Genomic DNA, 16,416 nt, shown 5'->3' on the forward strand with positions numbered 1-16,416 from the left:
CTGGGCATTTTTTGGTTGGGAGACATTTAATGACTGCTTCTAGGGTTTATAGATGTGTTTATATTGTTTATCTGATCTTGATTTAACTTTCGGTAAGTGGGACCCTTTTCCTCCTACTGGGTTGCCTCATCCAGCCTTGATATAAGGGCTTGTACCTAACCTTATCGTATCTTGTTAGGCCATATTCAGTGGATATCTCTGGGAGGCCTGCTTTTTTCTGAAGGGAAATGGAGGAGGAGTGGATCTGGGGGATAGAGGAGTTGGGGGAACAGGGAGGAGAGGATGGATGGAAAACTGAGGTAAAGATGGAATGTAGGAGAGAAGGAAAAAAATTTTAAAGGCTACTACAGGAAACAATGCCAATTACATAAATAAATGCCAACAATCTCAGCATGCCATGGCACATTAGTTTCAATATTTTATCTCCACAGTATATCTCTTGTTGATAAATAATGGCAGTTTTCTAACCCTATTTCTAAATATATTTTAACTGAATAAAAAAAAATCTCAGAATTTAATCCATAATAAATCTAATATAACATTTAATCCTTTCCTCACATGACCTGTGATAAAAGACTCCAATGACTATTTGGATAGTATACTTTTAGACCAGTAGCTCTCAACCTGTGAGTCATGACCTCCATGTCAGATATCCTGCACATCAAATGTTTATATTATGATTCATAACAGTAGCAAAATTACAGTTATGAAGTAGCAATGAAAATAATTTTGTGGTTGGGGGTCACCATAACAGGAGGAACTGTATTAAAGAGTCACAGTATTAGGCAGGTTAAGAGCCTTCCTAATGTTTTAGATAATTTTAAAGTTGTAATTTATAAGAAGAGTATAAAGTTTTAGGTTATAAATCTTGATGACATTTCGTATATATACATGGAACTTATTTCTAGATAAGATACAGAATTTTGTAGCCTCCTCGATAGTTCACCTTTGCTCCCTCCCAACTAGCTTCCCACTAAGAGGAAGCATTATCCTCCTGTTCTTCAACATAAATTAGATTTGCCTCAATTGCAATTCAAATCCTGAATCCATAAGTATAGACTCTTTGGTATCTGACTTCTTGTTGAGATAGGAGTCTCATTATGCTATGTGATCCAGACTTGATCACAAAAATCTTACCTTTCATGATTGCATTTTTCCTGAACATTCTGATCTGGAGCAACAGGCATGAACTACCATGCCCAGCTTGATTTCTTTATTTAAATATTGCTTTGTGAAATTCTGTGTTGCTGAGTGAACAGTAATTCCTTAATTTTATATATATATATATATATATATATATGTATATCTATGATTATATATATGTATATTTATATATATATGAGCTATGGAATTAGTGTTGCTTTTATGTACGTTTTCGGAGCAGGAAGCTGCACTCATGAAATGTCAAAAATCGATTTGCCTAAACAAGACCTACATCATGACAATGGCAGGGGACATGCCAACATGGATGGGGACAGCTCACATGTGCTTCTGAGAGGAGAATCAGTTTTCTCGGGGGACAAATTCCCTGATGAATCACTCAGTTCCAAGTAAAATGTGTTCTCAATTTGAATGATGCCTAGTTTCTTGATTCATTTTCTTTTCCTTAGTGATTTAAGTTTTCTCTACAAAAAAAAATTCCCTATTTCAAGTATTTTCATTTATTCATCCTTTATTATTTACAAGAAAATCACAGTTTACTGAGAATTGATTTGTATATAGTTTGAAGCAGGGTTAACATCTTTTCCAGGTTGGACATGATGGAACATACCCTTATCTCCAGCACTTGGGAAGCAGAGGCAGGAGGATCCCTGTAATTTCCAGGCCAGTCTTGTCTATCTGGTTCGTTCACAGATAGCCAGGGTGACACAGTGGACATAGTGACAGCCTGTCTCAAATAATAATAAAAAAAAATCCTATTTTCCATACAGATATCCAATGACTTCCACAAACATTTACTGAGAAGTCTATCCTTCATCGTAGTTGAAGTCTATAAATAAATCAATCAGCCAATCTGCATGCACAGTTTCTGGATCTATTTATAATTTTCTGTCTGTATGATACCATATTATCTATTTTTTTCATATTTAAACACTGTGTAATGCAACATTATATTCAATGCACTTTCATGTATGGCAATTCACCAGTTTTATTTTATATCAGGAATTCTCAATAGTAATACCAATGTCATTCTGGGCTAGAAAGCTCATATTGGAAAAACCCCACATACTGAGCTCACTGTGACTGGAACTTCAAGTACTAAGTGCCTTGGTAGCTCATAGATACCTTCAAATACTGGTTTTCTCCATTTCTGTCTGATTTGACTCAGAGTTTACAATTGTCCCTTGTGGGAAAATTGATTTGATACAAGCTTTTTCTTCATACTTAAAGACAAAAGGAAGGGTTGTGATTTGTTGTCTAAGGTTAGGCCTCATGTAGTTTATTTTCAACTGAACCTTAACTCATATAAATAAAAAGATAAGAAAAATATAGAGACTATAATCTGTATAATTATACTTATCTTAACAAACATGTAAGCATAAGTAGTATATCCTACTTAAGGATCTTCTCATTTTACTTTTCTTTGTTTCTAATAATACCATTAATGGTTTACAAAAAAAATATGCATCCATGTCCAGTTAGCTGCTCTATCATCTGCTCATTACATTGGGCTGTCTTCAAGGATGGGTGCTTTAGGGAGAGCATAATGGATGTGGCTTGCTGCCAACACAGATGACACATACAACCTGTAATACAACATATGCTGTTTTGTCCTTTCTATCTGAGTGGGACTATATAAGTCTGAGATTCAACTATTTGCCTAAATTGGACAAATTAGTAGAATAACAATTTCTTACTCTGTGTGTAAACTAGCAATCCTATAGTCAAAATAGGTCATTGTAACATAGAATATTTTGTTTTACAAAAAGTTTGCACTTGTCATCACAGACTTGCAAAGCAGACATTCCAGAGGCATTAATGAGCAAAACCATCTTTGCACAAGACATCATCCTTCTCTGAACTAGTTTCTTCTTTACTATATACAGTACCAAAATGTTTTACTATTATTGCCATGATATTGCCTCTTGTTAGAATTCACTATGGCTGAAAAGGCACATATTTGCCATAGTCCAAGTGTGCCTGGCTAGAGCAAGCAGAGTTGGCTCCTACCTGCACTAGCTGAGATAACACAGTCAACAGAGAGATGCATGTCACATCAAAGGTAGACTAATGTTTCCTAACTTCTAAGAAACTAGATCAAAGAGACTCAGACATTTCCTTGAGTATTCTGGATTCCAAGGCATATAAAACATGATCCTAAGAGCCAACATGCTGAGTGTGTCACCAACATTGTTTCTAAGTGCATTTCTATTTAAAGTTTACCTGGGGGACAGTTTATACAAGGCTATGGAAGCTTATGTTCCTAATGTCACTCAGTGTTTCATGGCCCTAACGTTTTCTTTTTTAATTACTATTTAAAAAGTTTTATTTTTGAGGCCCTAATGGTTTCAGAAATCACTAGCATCGTATGTGGTATTCTTTAAGGAAATGCTAAGGGCTGCTTTGAAAAAAAATGAATTTCAGAGCATTCTACTACAGGAAATTTCCATTCATCAGTGAAACACTAATGAATTTTTTCATTTATTTAAAATATATCTTGCAATCAAGTTATTTAAATAATTAATTATTTCTGTTGCTTAAATACACCAATTAATAATTTTGTTAAAAAGCACAAATATATGTAATAAAGGTTATAGTTATATAACCAAAATCATGGTGACATTTAAACTAAATATTTTATTTATGCATAGATTTGATTGTATACATTTGTATATGGCTATATGCATATATACATAAACATATTATATTTATATGCTAATATATATTAAATATCTAAAACCAAGTTTGTACAAGTACATGGTCAAAACAAATATCATCTAATCTAAACTATCTAGATTCTAATCTACTGTAATGATAAATAGTTTAAGCTTTGAATTTCTTGTGTAAAAATAATTTTTAAAATGCTTTTTGTGGTAAATTCGAATATGATATAATTTATTTATAATTTTACTTTTACACAATTCCAATGTCCCTATTCCAAACATGCCTTGCAATGACTACAGTTACCCCTATTATAACTGCTGTAACTTATAAAATCACTGTTTTGAAATTTTCAAACTCAACCAAAGGACTTCAAAGCAGGGTAGGCAATGGCAATTATTTTAAAATAGAATTTTTGAGTAAGTACTTTTTTGTAAAAATACCATTTATTCTAATTAACGCACAGTCACAGGATTACACAGAATCACAAACATACCTTCTGAATAATATGAAGTTATCATATTCTTCTAATTACTACAAAGATGTAGTACCTATCTTCCCCCAATAGTTTCAGTTAAAGAAGAATGAAAAAAGGCAAGGTCACCAAAACAGCAATGTAGGCACAGGCTACAGGCTTCCTATTTGTAAAAATGAGTGACCATCTGACATGTGACTTATTCTGCAACAAAATTTAAGTCATTTTAAAGTCACAATCAAATACTCTCCATGTAACATCAATTAGAAATTGTCATAGATAACTCCCTGTTTCCACTCAAATTCAAGGTGGATTTACTTGACCTAAATGTCTTAGTAATGCTTGCAATTTTGTTTTTCATCAATTTCTGTAATAACTATGCTATAATGGGTCAGTGTAATGGTGAGATAAAGTAGACAAGGGAAAGGTAGAGCCTGAATCCATTAGTTATTTCAGAACCCCATTCTTGTAAGTAACTCACACAATCATCACCCTATCCTTCCACTAATGTTTGGAAGACAAAAGTTAATTTCCTTAACAAATGCTTTCACCATGACCATCAGCTGTTTCACAGGCACTAGAAATATTTTAGCTAAGTGCTACTGTGCTCACGGTACTTGTCAGTGTTCAGTGATAAACTTGTATATCAGTAATGCCAAACAGTAAGACTTTGGTGTTTTCATAAAGGCAAATTTCAGATTCTAGCTCTGCAGGAATATTCAGGATGCTACAAGGCCTTAGAAATCTGCAGAGGAGACTTATTTTTTGCAACATTAGCACATGAGTTCACACTACTCAGGCCTTATGACCATATGGAGCCTCACATATTTTTCAGTTTCACAAAGCTCAGGGAAGAAAGCAAACTCAAAGCTGTTGGAGATTTGATGACGCAATGACCAACCTATAACAGAGACCCCGTGGAAACAAAGTCATTAACACGGGGGCTGTGTCTCCCTCTCAGAATGTTCTCCTGGCATGACACTGATATCACAACATCCCCCAGATATCTCAAGCAAGTGGGTAATAGATTGGAGGCCATACCAGTAGAGGCTCATCAGGGGCACTGGTGGAGAACTCAGCAGATGATGTGCGGATAGTACTGACCCCCGTGAGGGAAACATTGGAGAGCCTTCTCCTTCTCACACCACTGCAATTGTTGGGGATTTTAAATGCACATCTCTTATGGTAATTCAGACCACATCCTGAAAAACAAACATAAAAATAGCTCTTATTTAACCAGAAATTAAATCTACTCCATCATTACTTATAAATTAAGAATTTGAAAACATAGCACAGCATCCATTTGTCTTGATGCTACTCGGAAATACAAATTTTCTTTTATGTTTGCTCTGATTCCTTTTGCTCCTTATTTGAATGAGAGTTTCAGATTATTTTGTTGTAAATACTCAACGACTCCCCTAGCTGTTGTTTTTAAATTATTATTCGTGCATTTTTTGACGTTCTAACTAAAATAAATTTGGGTTTAGAAAAGTCTACAAATATATTTAAAAAATTTTATACCATTTTAGCTGGTATAATTTTAAATGTTTGTGGGCACATAAAGGGGAAATTAATCATGGTATGTCACAAGTTTGGGTGACACTGATCTGAAGCTTGTCAATGTCACTTACTTGTAAACATGACCCTGAACAAATAATTTTATCTCAATTTCCCAGTCTGTAAAGTGGAGATAAAAATAACTACTCCACAGAACTAAAGTGATATATAAAGTACACCACTTATTGGTTTCCAGGTAGCAGGTGGTTGGAAGCATATTTCCCACTTTGGGAAGTTTTATTTTCTCCTAATATTTATACTATGCATATTCCTCACATAACTGGCACCTGCTACTTAGAATTCCCTTGTCTGTCACAAAATAGGTCAGGCAACTTTTCATAAAACATATGTTACAATTCAGTTGCCAAGATACATAGAGCTTGATGAAGCGGTTGTCCAAGAAGTCCTGGGTATAGCTCCCCCTGAGAGTAAAATGAGGTATGTTCACTTGCTTCTTGTTTTGTGGGTACATAGAATGCAAGATTTATAGGGTCATGGAAGTTTCTAATGATATTTGAAAGAAATGCCTGGGAGACTAAGTAGTATAGCAGTTAAAAGTGTTTGTAGGCTTGAAAGAACAATGCATGGCCATCATAAAGAGATGATAAAGATACAGTGGAGATCCCAGGAATTTGGAGATGCCATGAAAATGAGGTGTTTGCTGAGGAAAGATAGTCATTATGCAGAGCCAGCCTAAGAGAGGCCACCTGAGCTACAATTAGCAAAGCCATTAGAGCGGGGCTGTCTAAGCTATTTAGAGATCACGCTATACAACCATGTAGTATAGATGCTGAGCATGAAGCTACAAGATTTTTTGCTCTTCTGTGTTTGGGTCTTATTTGGTGTGATGATCCTTCTTTGGTATTATACAACATCTTTTTGAATTTGAATGCTTACCCTGTTTCATTATAGGTTGGGAGTATGTAACAATTTGTCTATAATGTCAACCTATCACCTGTCATGAAGTGAGTGACATCGTTTAGCAACACAGTCTTTGCCCTTATGTTCTGCTTCATTATAGACCAAGAAACAATGGAACGAAGTGACCATCACTTAAATCTCTGATGCCATGAGCCCAAACACATCTTTCCTTTTTCAAGTGAAATTCTCTCAAGTGTTTTGTCAGAGTGAGAGAAATATAGCCAAAACAACACATCTTAGGCATGGCTTCTTCTAGATTGCTGTCTTTGAACTTCCACTCCACTGGTGAGAGTTCAACAACTCAAGATTATTTATAGGTTGTATTCCAAAAGGGTGATCATTGTGGCTACCCTTCAAAGCAATCCATCGACCCTAGTAGAGAACACAGGGCGGGCGGCATGAGGCCTTGGGACTAGATGACACTGTTCTTGCACACTGACTTGTCCAGTTCAAGGAGTTCTCTCTGGAGGAATGCTCACACCACAGTCTGGTGTGAAAACACACATGGAAGTCCCATTTTTCACTTTAAGCACTGGAGTGATCTTGGGCCCTTTGAGCAAACATCTCAATTTCTGCTCCTTTCAAAGTTTATTGTTTCAATTTCTGTCTTAAATAAGATGGGAATCTTAGTTTTAATTTCTGGCTAAATTATCCCAAGCATTACAGTGGGGAATACTTCCGCGTGAGGAAAGAAGGGAGAACTCAGTTTGTAGATGCAGTAAGGAATAGTAAAGACAGGAAACTTAAAAACTGAACAAAATGTCCCATAAACAGTGGCACAGTCACGAAGAGCGAAGAGGACTGGAGGATATGTATGAGAGAGAACAGCACCACGCAAGGCACACACAAGCATCAGGTTCAGCATCTGTCAAGTCTGGTGGGGCAAAAAACAACTCACCTTCACACTTAAGGCCTTGGCGCACCAGCCCCCACAGCATTTCTCCACAGTGATCACAGAAAGCCGGGGCTCTGTATGAATGAACGAAGAGAGCATGGGGCCGGATCTGGAAGTCTTCCAAGGTGGCCGAAGCTGCAGAAACAGCATGTTGAAAAAGAAATTGAGTGAACATACTGATCTGCAAAAAAGCATGTCCAGTAATAGGTGAGTGAGCAGGGAGGCAATTCTGTAAACAGGTTTGGAAAACCAGTCAAGTGTCGCGGTGCATGTCTGGGATCAGAAGAGGGAGGTGAAATCAAGAGGATGTAAGTCCAGCCTTGGGTATAGAGTCTGATCAGGGCTAGCTCAGGCTACATGACACATCATCTTAACACCTTACAAATCATACAGACAATGGGATGTAGCACGGCTTGTACTTTCATTCATTAGGTTTTCCTCTGAATTACACTGTTATGCTTGGTGCCATAGCAGTCCCTCTTCTTCTCCTTTCCTTCACAGCAATGTTTCACATCATTTCAATAACAATAAAATGCTAGAAGAACAGGTGATTGACACGAGAAGGCATCTACTTCATGGATACCTGATATTAGTTGAAAATATTTTGCTTTTCACCCCTAGTGAGGAGCTGTTGACTGTTGGTTGCTCCTGGGAGAGGGAGAGTCAGTTTCCTCTAAGAGAGTGCGGTCCCTGGTAGGGTGACCATGCTCCAGAGCACGGCTCATATCCATGAATTTATGAGGAGAACAAACTGAACTCAGAGGACGTGAGGCTGGGAAGGGATGTGGGGTGAGGGTGAATCTGGGAGGAACATCGTATGCATGTACGAAATTCTCAAAGAATTCATAAAAGTATCATGGTTAAAGGATTTTTCTTTTCCCCTAAGGTATGCAAACACATTAAGCAAATGAAAAGATATTAGACTGAATTTAGACAGATGTGCACACTGAGTTTTCAGATGAAGAGGAACACTACGAAAATCGACATTAAAGAGGAAGGGTGCAGTTGGGAGTGGATAAGTCTGACCATCGCCCCCTTGGAGGGACAGAGGTGTGTTAACAGATGAAAAATGAAACAAAACATTCCAAGTATAACCTCTAAATCACCCTGAAGCTTCCTCACCAACCCATCAAGTGGAGAGATGAATGCACATGGACCAGCCATGGTCCATTCAGAGAAAGGCACCAATATACTATGTCCATGATGGAGTGCACTTCTCTTATTTCTAATTATTGCCCATTCGATGAAATACTTATAAAGATATGATACACATGATTCCAATTATACTTTTTTACGTACTTCTTTTATAATATAAAAGCGCCCCACGTTTATGTTGTTGCTCAAATTAAGAAGGAGAAAGGGAAAGAGTGGGCAGAGGTGCATCTCAGGCTTCTCTGCACAAGTGAGCTCATGCTTGGTGTTCATTCTGAAGGCAGACAGTGCTCTCCTGGCAGTCCAGATGAGCTCCAAGCACCACAGACATGGCCTACAAGACATCACACATAATCACATGAACCTCAGTCCCTCCCTCCTGAAAGGGGAAGGCTTGCCTGAGGATAGTGTCCTCTAATCCCCTAAGACCTCAACCTCCACTAACACTAGGAGACATCTCTGGACACTTGATTGCTCAGGTTTTAGTTCTGGTGAATTTTGGAGAAAATATGCTGCAAATCAAGGAATATGTAGATTAACAATATTATTGACCATGCTTCCACTAAATCAATCAGTAAAAATGTGTGGTTATGATTTGCGTACCAATCATACACTCTGGTGATTGGTTTAAAATGTATCTAATCTGGAGAATACTAAAACCTCCTTAAAATTGATCTCTGATACTCATGAGTAATTTTCCCCCCAAACCATTAAAGAAAACACTTGAATACACTGTGCCAATCTTTCACTCCTAGTCCCCTTCACCCTCGAATTCACCCTCCCCAGGACCAAACAACTCTGACAATACTATGACAGTAATTAGCTGAATAATTATTGTAGTTTTCAAAATAAGAAACACTAGAATTTGACAATACAAATAGCAAGCTGCGTTGAGACATTTTAGGAATTAATCAGGAAGAATATAAATAATTAAACTAAAGATTTTCAATGACACCTCCCCCTCTAATTTATGTCAGGTAGTTTTTTTTTTCTTCTGGTTTTTGAAGGGGATTAACATTCATAAGCAGTTAGCACCCTTGACTTATGTTTAAATGCCACATTACTAAAGTTCAATTTTAATATTCTCCTGTTAATTTTAGAATAATTAAATACATTTTTAAAATAAAACTACTAAGCGTGGTGAGGTTTTGCATCCATTTGAAATCAAAGCACAACATCCATTCATTATGAATTTACCTGTGCTGCACCCTGGGGGAAATCAGCATTAGCTGAGTATATGCATGCCGGCTCGCCTAATCACAAAATCGCACTTCAGAGATAATCACTTAGCGCAGGCAAACAAAGTGAAGGCTGCAATTCCATTTCATTTAAGTTTTGGAATCAAAATGGACAGATAAGAATAGGAATATTAACATGTCTAGAGATTCCAGGAAAGGAACAATGAGCCTGTCATAATCAATCAGCCGACCTAAATTAAAACGATATGACAGGGAGACAAACTAAACACAATGGGCCCTCATACTGGTATTTGTGTCTCTTTGATTTGCTCTATTCACGGTCTATTGTTACACTCCAGCATGCAAGAGAGGAGAAAATGACATGCTTTCCTTAGTCACTGAGCATTTGAAACAGGTAATTGAGCCAAAAATCTTAATATAATCAGTAGTTCTTTACAGGTTCATTATAAATTGTTGGACAAAATGGACTAAACTGGTTAGCAGTACAGAAGAAATGAGGCTTCTGAAGCAAAATAAATCGTCTCTGGAGGTCAAAACTATTTGCATAATAAAGTAAAACAATGTCAGATCTTCCAGGATTTTCAGTTAATTTTTTTAACGGCTATTTTGGCAGTTTGGGAGCAGCATTAACTCTTTGCAGCTGTGACAGGTTGGGACTGATAGAGTAGAAAGATGTGATTAACATGCTTTAAACACAATTTCATTTGATTCTAAGAGGTGGATACTATTACTTCACTATACAGGTGAGAAAACTGGACAGAAATTAAAGTACCACTCGGTAATGTAGGATCTGGACTCAACCAGTCTTGAACCCAGAATTGTACAGGTTCTCTCAGTTACCCCAACTTATCATTTATTTGAAAATGGACAAGAGAAATTTATTTTTTGTCATTGAGAAAGATTAAAAAAAACAAAAACAAAACAAAAACCAGTGCCATAATGTGTCGTGGAACAGGGTAGTCCCAGCAACATGGAGGTAGGCTGGTCTACTCAAAGCATTCAGGTCAGCCTGGGCTATATATATAGAAAATGCTGTTTCCAAACACCAAAAGAAAAGCTGGACACCTCAACCCAATGTGACATGTGACCTTATATAAGGATGCATTCTTATTTCAGAGACACTAAAATGTTGAGGAAATTAAAAGATTCCATGAAGTCAACTATAGAAAGCATTTCAGTTCATTATCAGTCTTTTAAAAATACATCGTGCACAGACTCCCTGACCCATATCATCTAACTAGTTTGGAGTTACAAGCAATAATTGTTTTTGAAAGTAACTCATAGTTTAAAATGAGCTGTGGCTTGTGCTACATGGTAATCGATGTCATCCCAAGAATCCTTGGGTCTAACACAGGAAAAATGCTTTGAAGGTTTTCCTAACTCTGAAGATATCTTTCTTCCTTAGTATCTAGACTATTAAAAGGAGCTCCTGAATGCCAGGACCCCATACACATTCACACTGTTGCTGTCTCAGTCTCCCAGCTCTCAAAAATAACCATAACAGATGTACACAAATCATCTTCTGCTACTTGAAAGCTTTCTAGGTGGGATGACCCCACTCTACAACATGCTATAACATTTGTAATGACTCAACTCATCAGAAATCATCAAATCATTATCCAGAATTTATCGGGAGCTTCTAATACTCCTTTGTAACCACTACTCACTGTTCAGATTTAATAACAAGTCTTAAAAGTAGGCTTTTCATGCCTTTCTCAAGTCAATCCACATAGGCCCTAGTAACCTGAAGTGTAGAGTTGGTTTATATCATCTTTTAGTAATCTATCCAAAGCCTACCAGGTAGAAAACTGAATGAAGTAGGGTATCTGTGAACGTGAGATACAAGTCAAGTTGAAAACGCCAGCCCCATACACAATCAGAAAATGTATCAATGTCAGTAGAAAAAGCAGCTATGAGTGCCTGAGTCTGTCTCTGAAGGCTTCATTGAGCACGAGCACCCTACACAACTCTGAAGGATGGGTACTTTAAAATGCAGAGAATAGATACGAAAAGGGCAAACAATTTATAGTCTGATTTCGTTTAATTACAGACATTAATAAGATTATCTTTTTTGTATAATTGCTGTGGCTTCTTCACACTTGTCTGGTACACCATGAGGATGGTTAGCTAATGATGTGATTCCCAACTGCCTAGGAGACACCTATATGATGCCAACAGAGAGTTCCCATATCCAAAGGGCTGAGGCCCCGGTGTGCCTCAGTGATGGTAAGATGACATCTGGGCCTGTTTACACTTTGCTCGTTCCCACCAATCCACACAAATCTATACTCAGGGACTGGTTAAACTTCTTTCTTCTCCATGCCACTTCTGTAAAAATTCTCCCATCATGACACAGTGTAGAAATCAACCCCACCTTTCCCATTTTATTAAACCTGGACAAAGTAAGCTTTAGGAAGGGTTCATAACCCTGCAACAGCAATATCATTCAATGAGTTATTATTCAGCCCCTACAATAATACCTTCACATAGTCAAGAAAATGAAAAAGGAAATTTCTACTTGTAGACTTAACATCTGATATGGAAAACGTGAGTGAGGTATAATGACGAGAACCTAGTGGGTCATGAATAGACCATGCCTGAAATCACAGCAACCATGACAACAACAGAGCATATAGGTAAAGTTACTGATTAGGCAGCTAAGAATGACTCAGTAAGAAACAATGGAAAGCAAAGCAGAGTACATCACATACATGTATTAAATGTTATTTTGAATAACAAACACACTAATAAGAAAGAATAGACACACATACACAGAGTTCACAGTTCTACCTGAAATAGTATATTGTAAGTCAGACTAGCAACACAAAAACAATCTATCCTAATAAAAGATAAACTGGTATAAACAAAAATGGAATATATCAGAGACAGAAGTGGCCATGCAAGGGCAGGCTGAGGCAGGAGAGTGGCTCTGCTCAAAAAGGCATGCTAGGCTAACTAGATTAGCAGGCTGAAACAGAAAAGACCTTTAGGCAGACTTTGGTGAGGAGACATGAGAGAAATAGAAGCCTGGTCCACAGCAGACAGGTTCGATTTTAAAATACAAAATGAGCTAAACAATTCCATTGCAATCATGCTTGGTCTGTTCTATAAAGGACCATCTTTAAGAAAACAGGAAGGAAGATGCTCCAGAATAAAATCAAGTTTATGAGGCAAAAGCAAATTATCCAAGATACAAGACCTTTAAGTGAATAATTTCTAATGGAATCAAATAAATAGTATTTCAGGACACAGAAACTTCCTTTTAAGGAATCATTTATATAAATTATCTTACTTCTACTTTTTTTTTTTACAAAAAAACCTTTATGTATATGGGAGTTTCTTCTGCATATATGTCTGTGCATCATGTGCATGCCTGGTGCCAGCAAAGGCCGAAGATGGAGTTAGATCCCCTGGGACTGGGGTTACAGATGGTTTGAACCACCATGTAGATGCTGGAAATTTAGCCATGATACTCTAGAAGGACAGTCAGCACTCTTAACCATAAGTTCATCTCTCTAGAACCAATATAAGTATTTTTTTAAACATTATTATTTTTTGAGAATATAGTATATTTATACTATTCCCCTTTTCCTTTCCACTCTCCAAACCTTCATATATACCTCTCCTTGTTCTTTTTCATATTCATGTTCTCTATTTTCATTAATTATTGTTCCATATATAAGTATGCATACACACAGAGAGAGGCACATACACACCCCTAAATATATAAGTACAACTTATTCAGTCTTTATGTTCCCTGTACATATGTTTTCAGGGTTGACCATTGGTATTACATAACTAATTGGTGTGCTCTTCCCTAGGAAAGACAATTTCTCCCACTCTTAGCCCTCCTTAGGTACCTGTAGTTTTTTGGTTTTTGTTTTTTTCCTGTAGGGGTGAGGGAGGCATTGTCAGTTTTTAATGAAATCTTGTTCTGTTTAGTGAAATTTTTCTAAAGTCTTCCTTGATAAGAATAAGAACATTTTAATAAATATTGAAAAGTTTTACAGAAGAGGAAGGAAAATATTTAACCCTACTTGAAATAAAATATTCTATATAGTGATATTTTAAAATGATGGTTTATAAGAAAAAGAACTCAATAGGAGGTCATAATTAATAATCCATAGATATGGTATACATATTAATTTAAAATATGCTGAAAAATGTAACAGTTCAACAGGGTAGGCCATCCTATAAAAATCATTCATAATTAGCAAACATGGGAGAAAAACCCATTAGAATCTAAGCCTTTGGTCATAGCTTCTGGGGGAGGGGAGGTTCATGCCAAGTCCTGTGAGCACTGGCCAGTTAAACAGGCACTCGTGGCTAGTTCCAAACTTCCATAGATAGTCCTGATCAAATTCTATGAGACACTAAACAAAACCAGAACTAATAAACAGGGGGAGGAAATTCCTAGGGAGGAATGGGGTCAGAGCTGGTATGGAAAACAGGGTAGAACAGAGAGCCAAAATACATACTGTACGTATATGAATGTATGAAAGAACAAAATTTACTAATAAAAGAGTAAAAGTTAAAATAATCTTCTCTTACAGAGTCTTTTACTCAGCGCAGTCACAACAGATTTATTCACAATAATTATGTCATAGGTCACAGAAAGCTAATTATGTTTACTGATTTCAGGTATACAGGATATAATTACAACATTCAGGGACATATTTCTATACATTGTTAGATACCAGGCTTGATGCTCAGATGACAAGGCATACATTTTATTAGGAAAACTACAAACTATTCTATCCTAGAAAAAAGTTCACCACCCCTACTCCACCTCCTTTTTCTTGAACCAGAAGACAGAAGGACATAAGAAATGTTTGATGGAAGCATTAACCCCTATTCAAGAGGTTGTTCAGGATGTACTCATGGAAGACACTTAGTTACCACACAAGAAGGCTCCCTTTCATTTTTCACAGGGCTTTGATCTTCATGTCCACCATAAAGCATTATTTCAGATATAACATCAAGGCCAAAATAGCTACAGAACAGACATAAGAAATAATTGTTAACTGGAAATATATAAACATAGAGAAAAGGAACTATAAAATACAATATTTTATAATTCAGGGAGACAGGTACAAAATGAAAATACTTTGGGATATCTCTTTCCACATTGAAAACAAACTCACCAAGAACAATCCTCTCAGAAAACTTCGTTTTCCCACCATTATTGTTGGATGTTTCTGTCTTTCACACTTCTTCCCTTGTGTTTTGCAAGCAGATACCCCTCTGCTTGCTGACTCCTAACTCTGCCACACCCCAGCCCACCTGCTTGAAGAAGTTTCTCTGGTCTCACTGCATGCTCACTACCATCTGTGGAAAACTCCCACTTTCTCTGATATACACCCTTCTGAGCATATTTATTTTTATTAACCAATTTGTCTTTTGACAATTTCATGTATGTCTATAGTGAACATAGACACACACACATGCACAACACACACACACACACACAGACAGACACACACATAGTGATTACTACTACTACACTACTTCCTATCATCTTTTTATACCCACTCTCTTGCCTACATATCTCTATCTCAAATTTCCATCTATTGGTTTTGTTTTGTGACTCACTGGTTTATTCAGTGATGAAAATTAGTGATGGCTGAGAGCCTAATCCTAAATGAGATACTTACACTATTTCCTCTAATGTTCAGGGAACACTGGGGAAGAGGGAATAAAAAGAATTTAAGAGTTGGAAGACAGGAAGAAACACTATGAAATGCCATCCTTTAGGCATGGTGCAACCATTGTGTTCAGGCACCCACAGAAGCTGTAGGCATCTCTACTGAGCTTGCATAAAACTGGCTTTATCAATAATCTGTCATGGATGGGAAAAAGACTCCCACAAGCTTCTTACTCCTTACTCAGCTGTGAACCCTATACATGTACTTCTCACATTTTCCTCTAGAAATTTCAGATCACCATTTTATGTTGAGGTCCTCCATCAATTTATAGCTAACTTTTTGGCATAATCAGAGATTTAAAAATCAGTTTCATTCTTCTGCATGTTGATATCCAGGTTTCTTAGCACCATTCTTTGAAGATGCTGCCCTTCTTCCAATATATATTTTTGACATCTTTGGGGGGAAAAATGTACCTTTAGCTATAGCTTCATGGACTTACATCTAGGTCCTCTACTTTATTCTAGTGATTTATGTGTCTGTTTTCTCTCAGAACCACGTTGTTTTCATTACTATGGCTCTGTACACAACTTTAAATCAGGTATGGTGATATCTCCTGCATTATTCTTTTTGTTCAGGATTGCTTTGGCTATCTTTGTTCTTTTGTGCTTCCATTTAAATTTTAAGTTAATTTTCTTCTAAATCTATGAAGAATGTCATATAAATTTTTATTTGGATTACATTAAATCTGTA

General features: G+C 36.8%; 1 protein-coding gene across 3 annotated transcripts in view; it reads right to left on the reverse strand.

The window, feature by feature from the left end:
- Positions 1 to 16,416, reverse strand: part of Prkd1 (protein kinase D1) — a 330,150-nt gene that overhangs the window by 82,783 nt on the left and 230,951 nt on the right. For all 3 annotated transcript variants that reach the window (XM_052738466.1, XM_052738465.1, XM_052738464.1), the window contains exons 3-4: positions 7,674 to 7,805; positions 5,339 to 5,499 (exon numbers count right to left, since the gene is read on the reverse strand). In XM_052738466.1, coding sequence (XP_052594426.1) covers positions 5,339 to 5,499; positions 7,674 to 7,805 — 293 coding nt within the window. The remainder of the gene's footprint in view (positions 1 to 5,338; positions 5,500 to 7,673; positions 7,806 to 16,416) is intronic.

The sequence above is a fragment of the Peromyscus californicus genome, unplaced genomic scaffold (assembly GCF_007827085.1).
Source record: "Peromyscus californicus insignis strain IS unplaced genomic scaffold, ASM782708v3 Scaffold_15__1_contigs__length_86483966, whole genome shotgun sequence".
NCBI classification, from domain to species: Eukaryota; Metazoa; Chordata; class Mammalia; order Rodentia; family Cricetidae; genus Peromyscus; species Peromyscus californicus.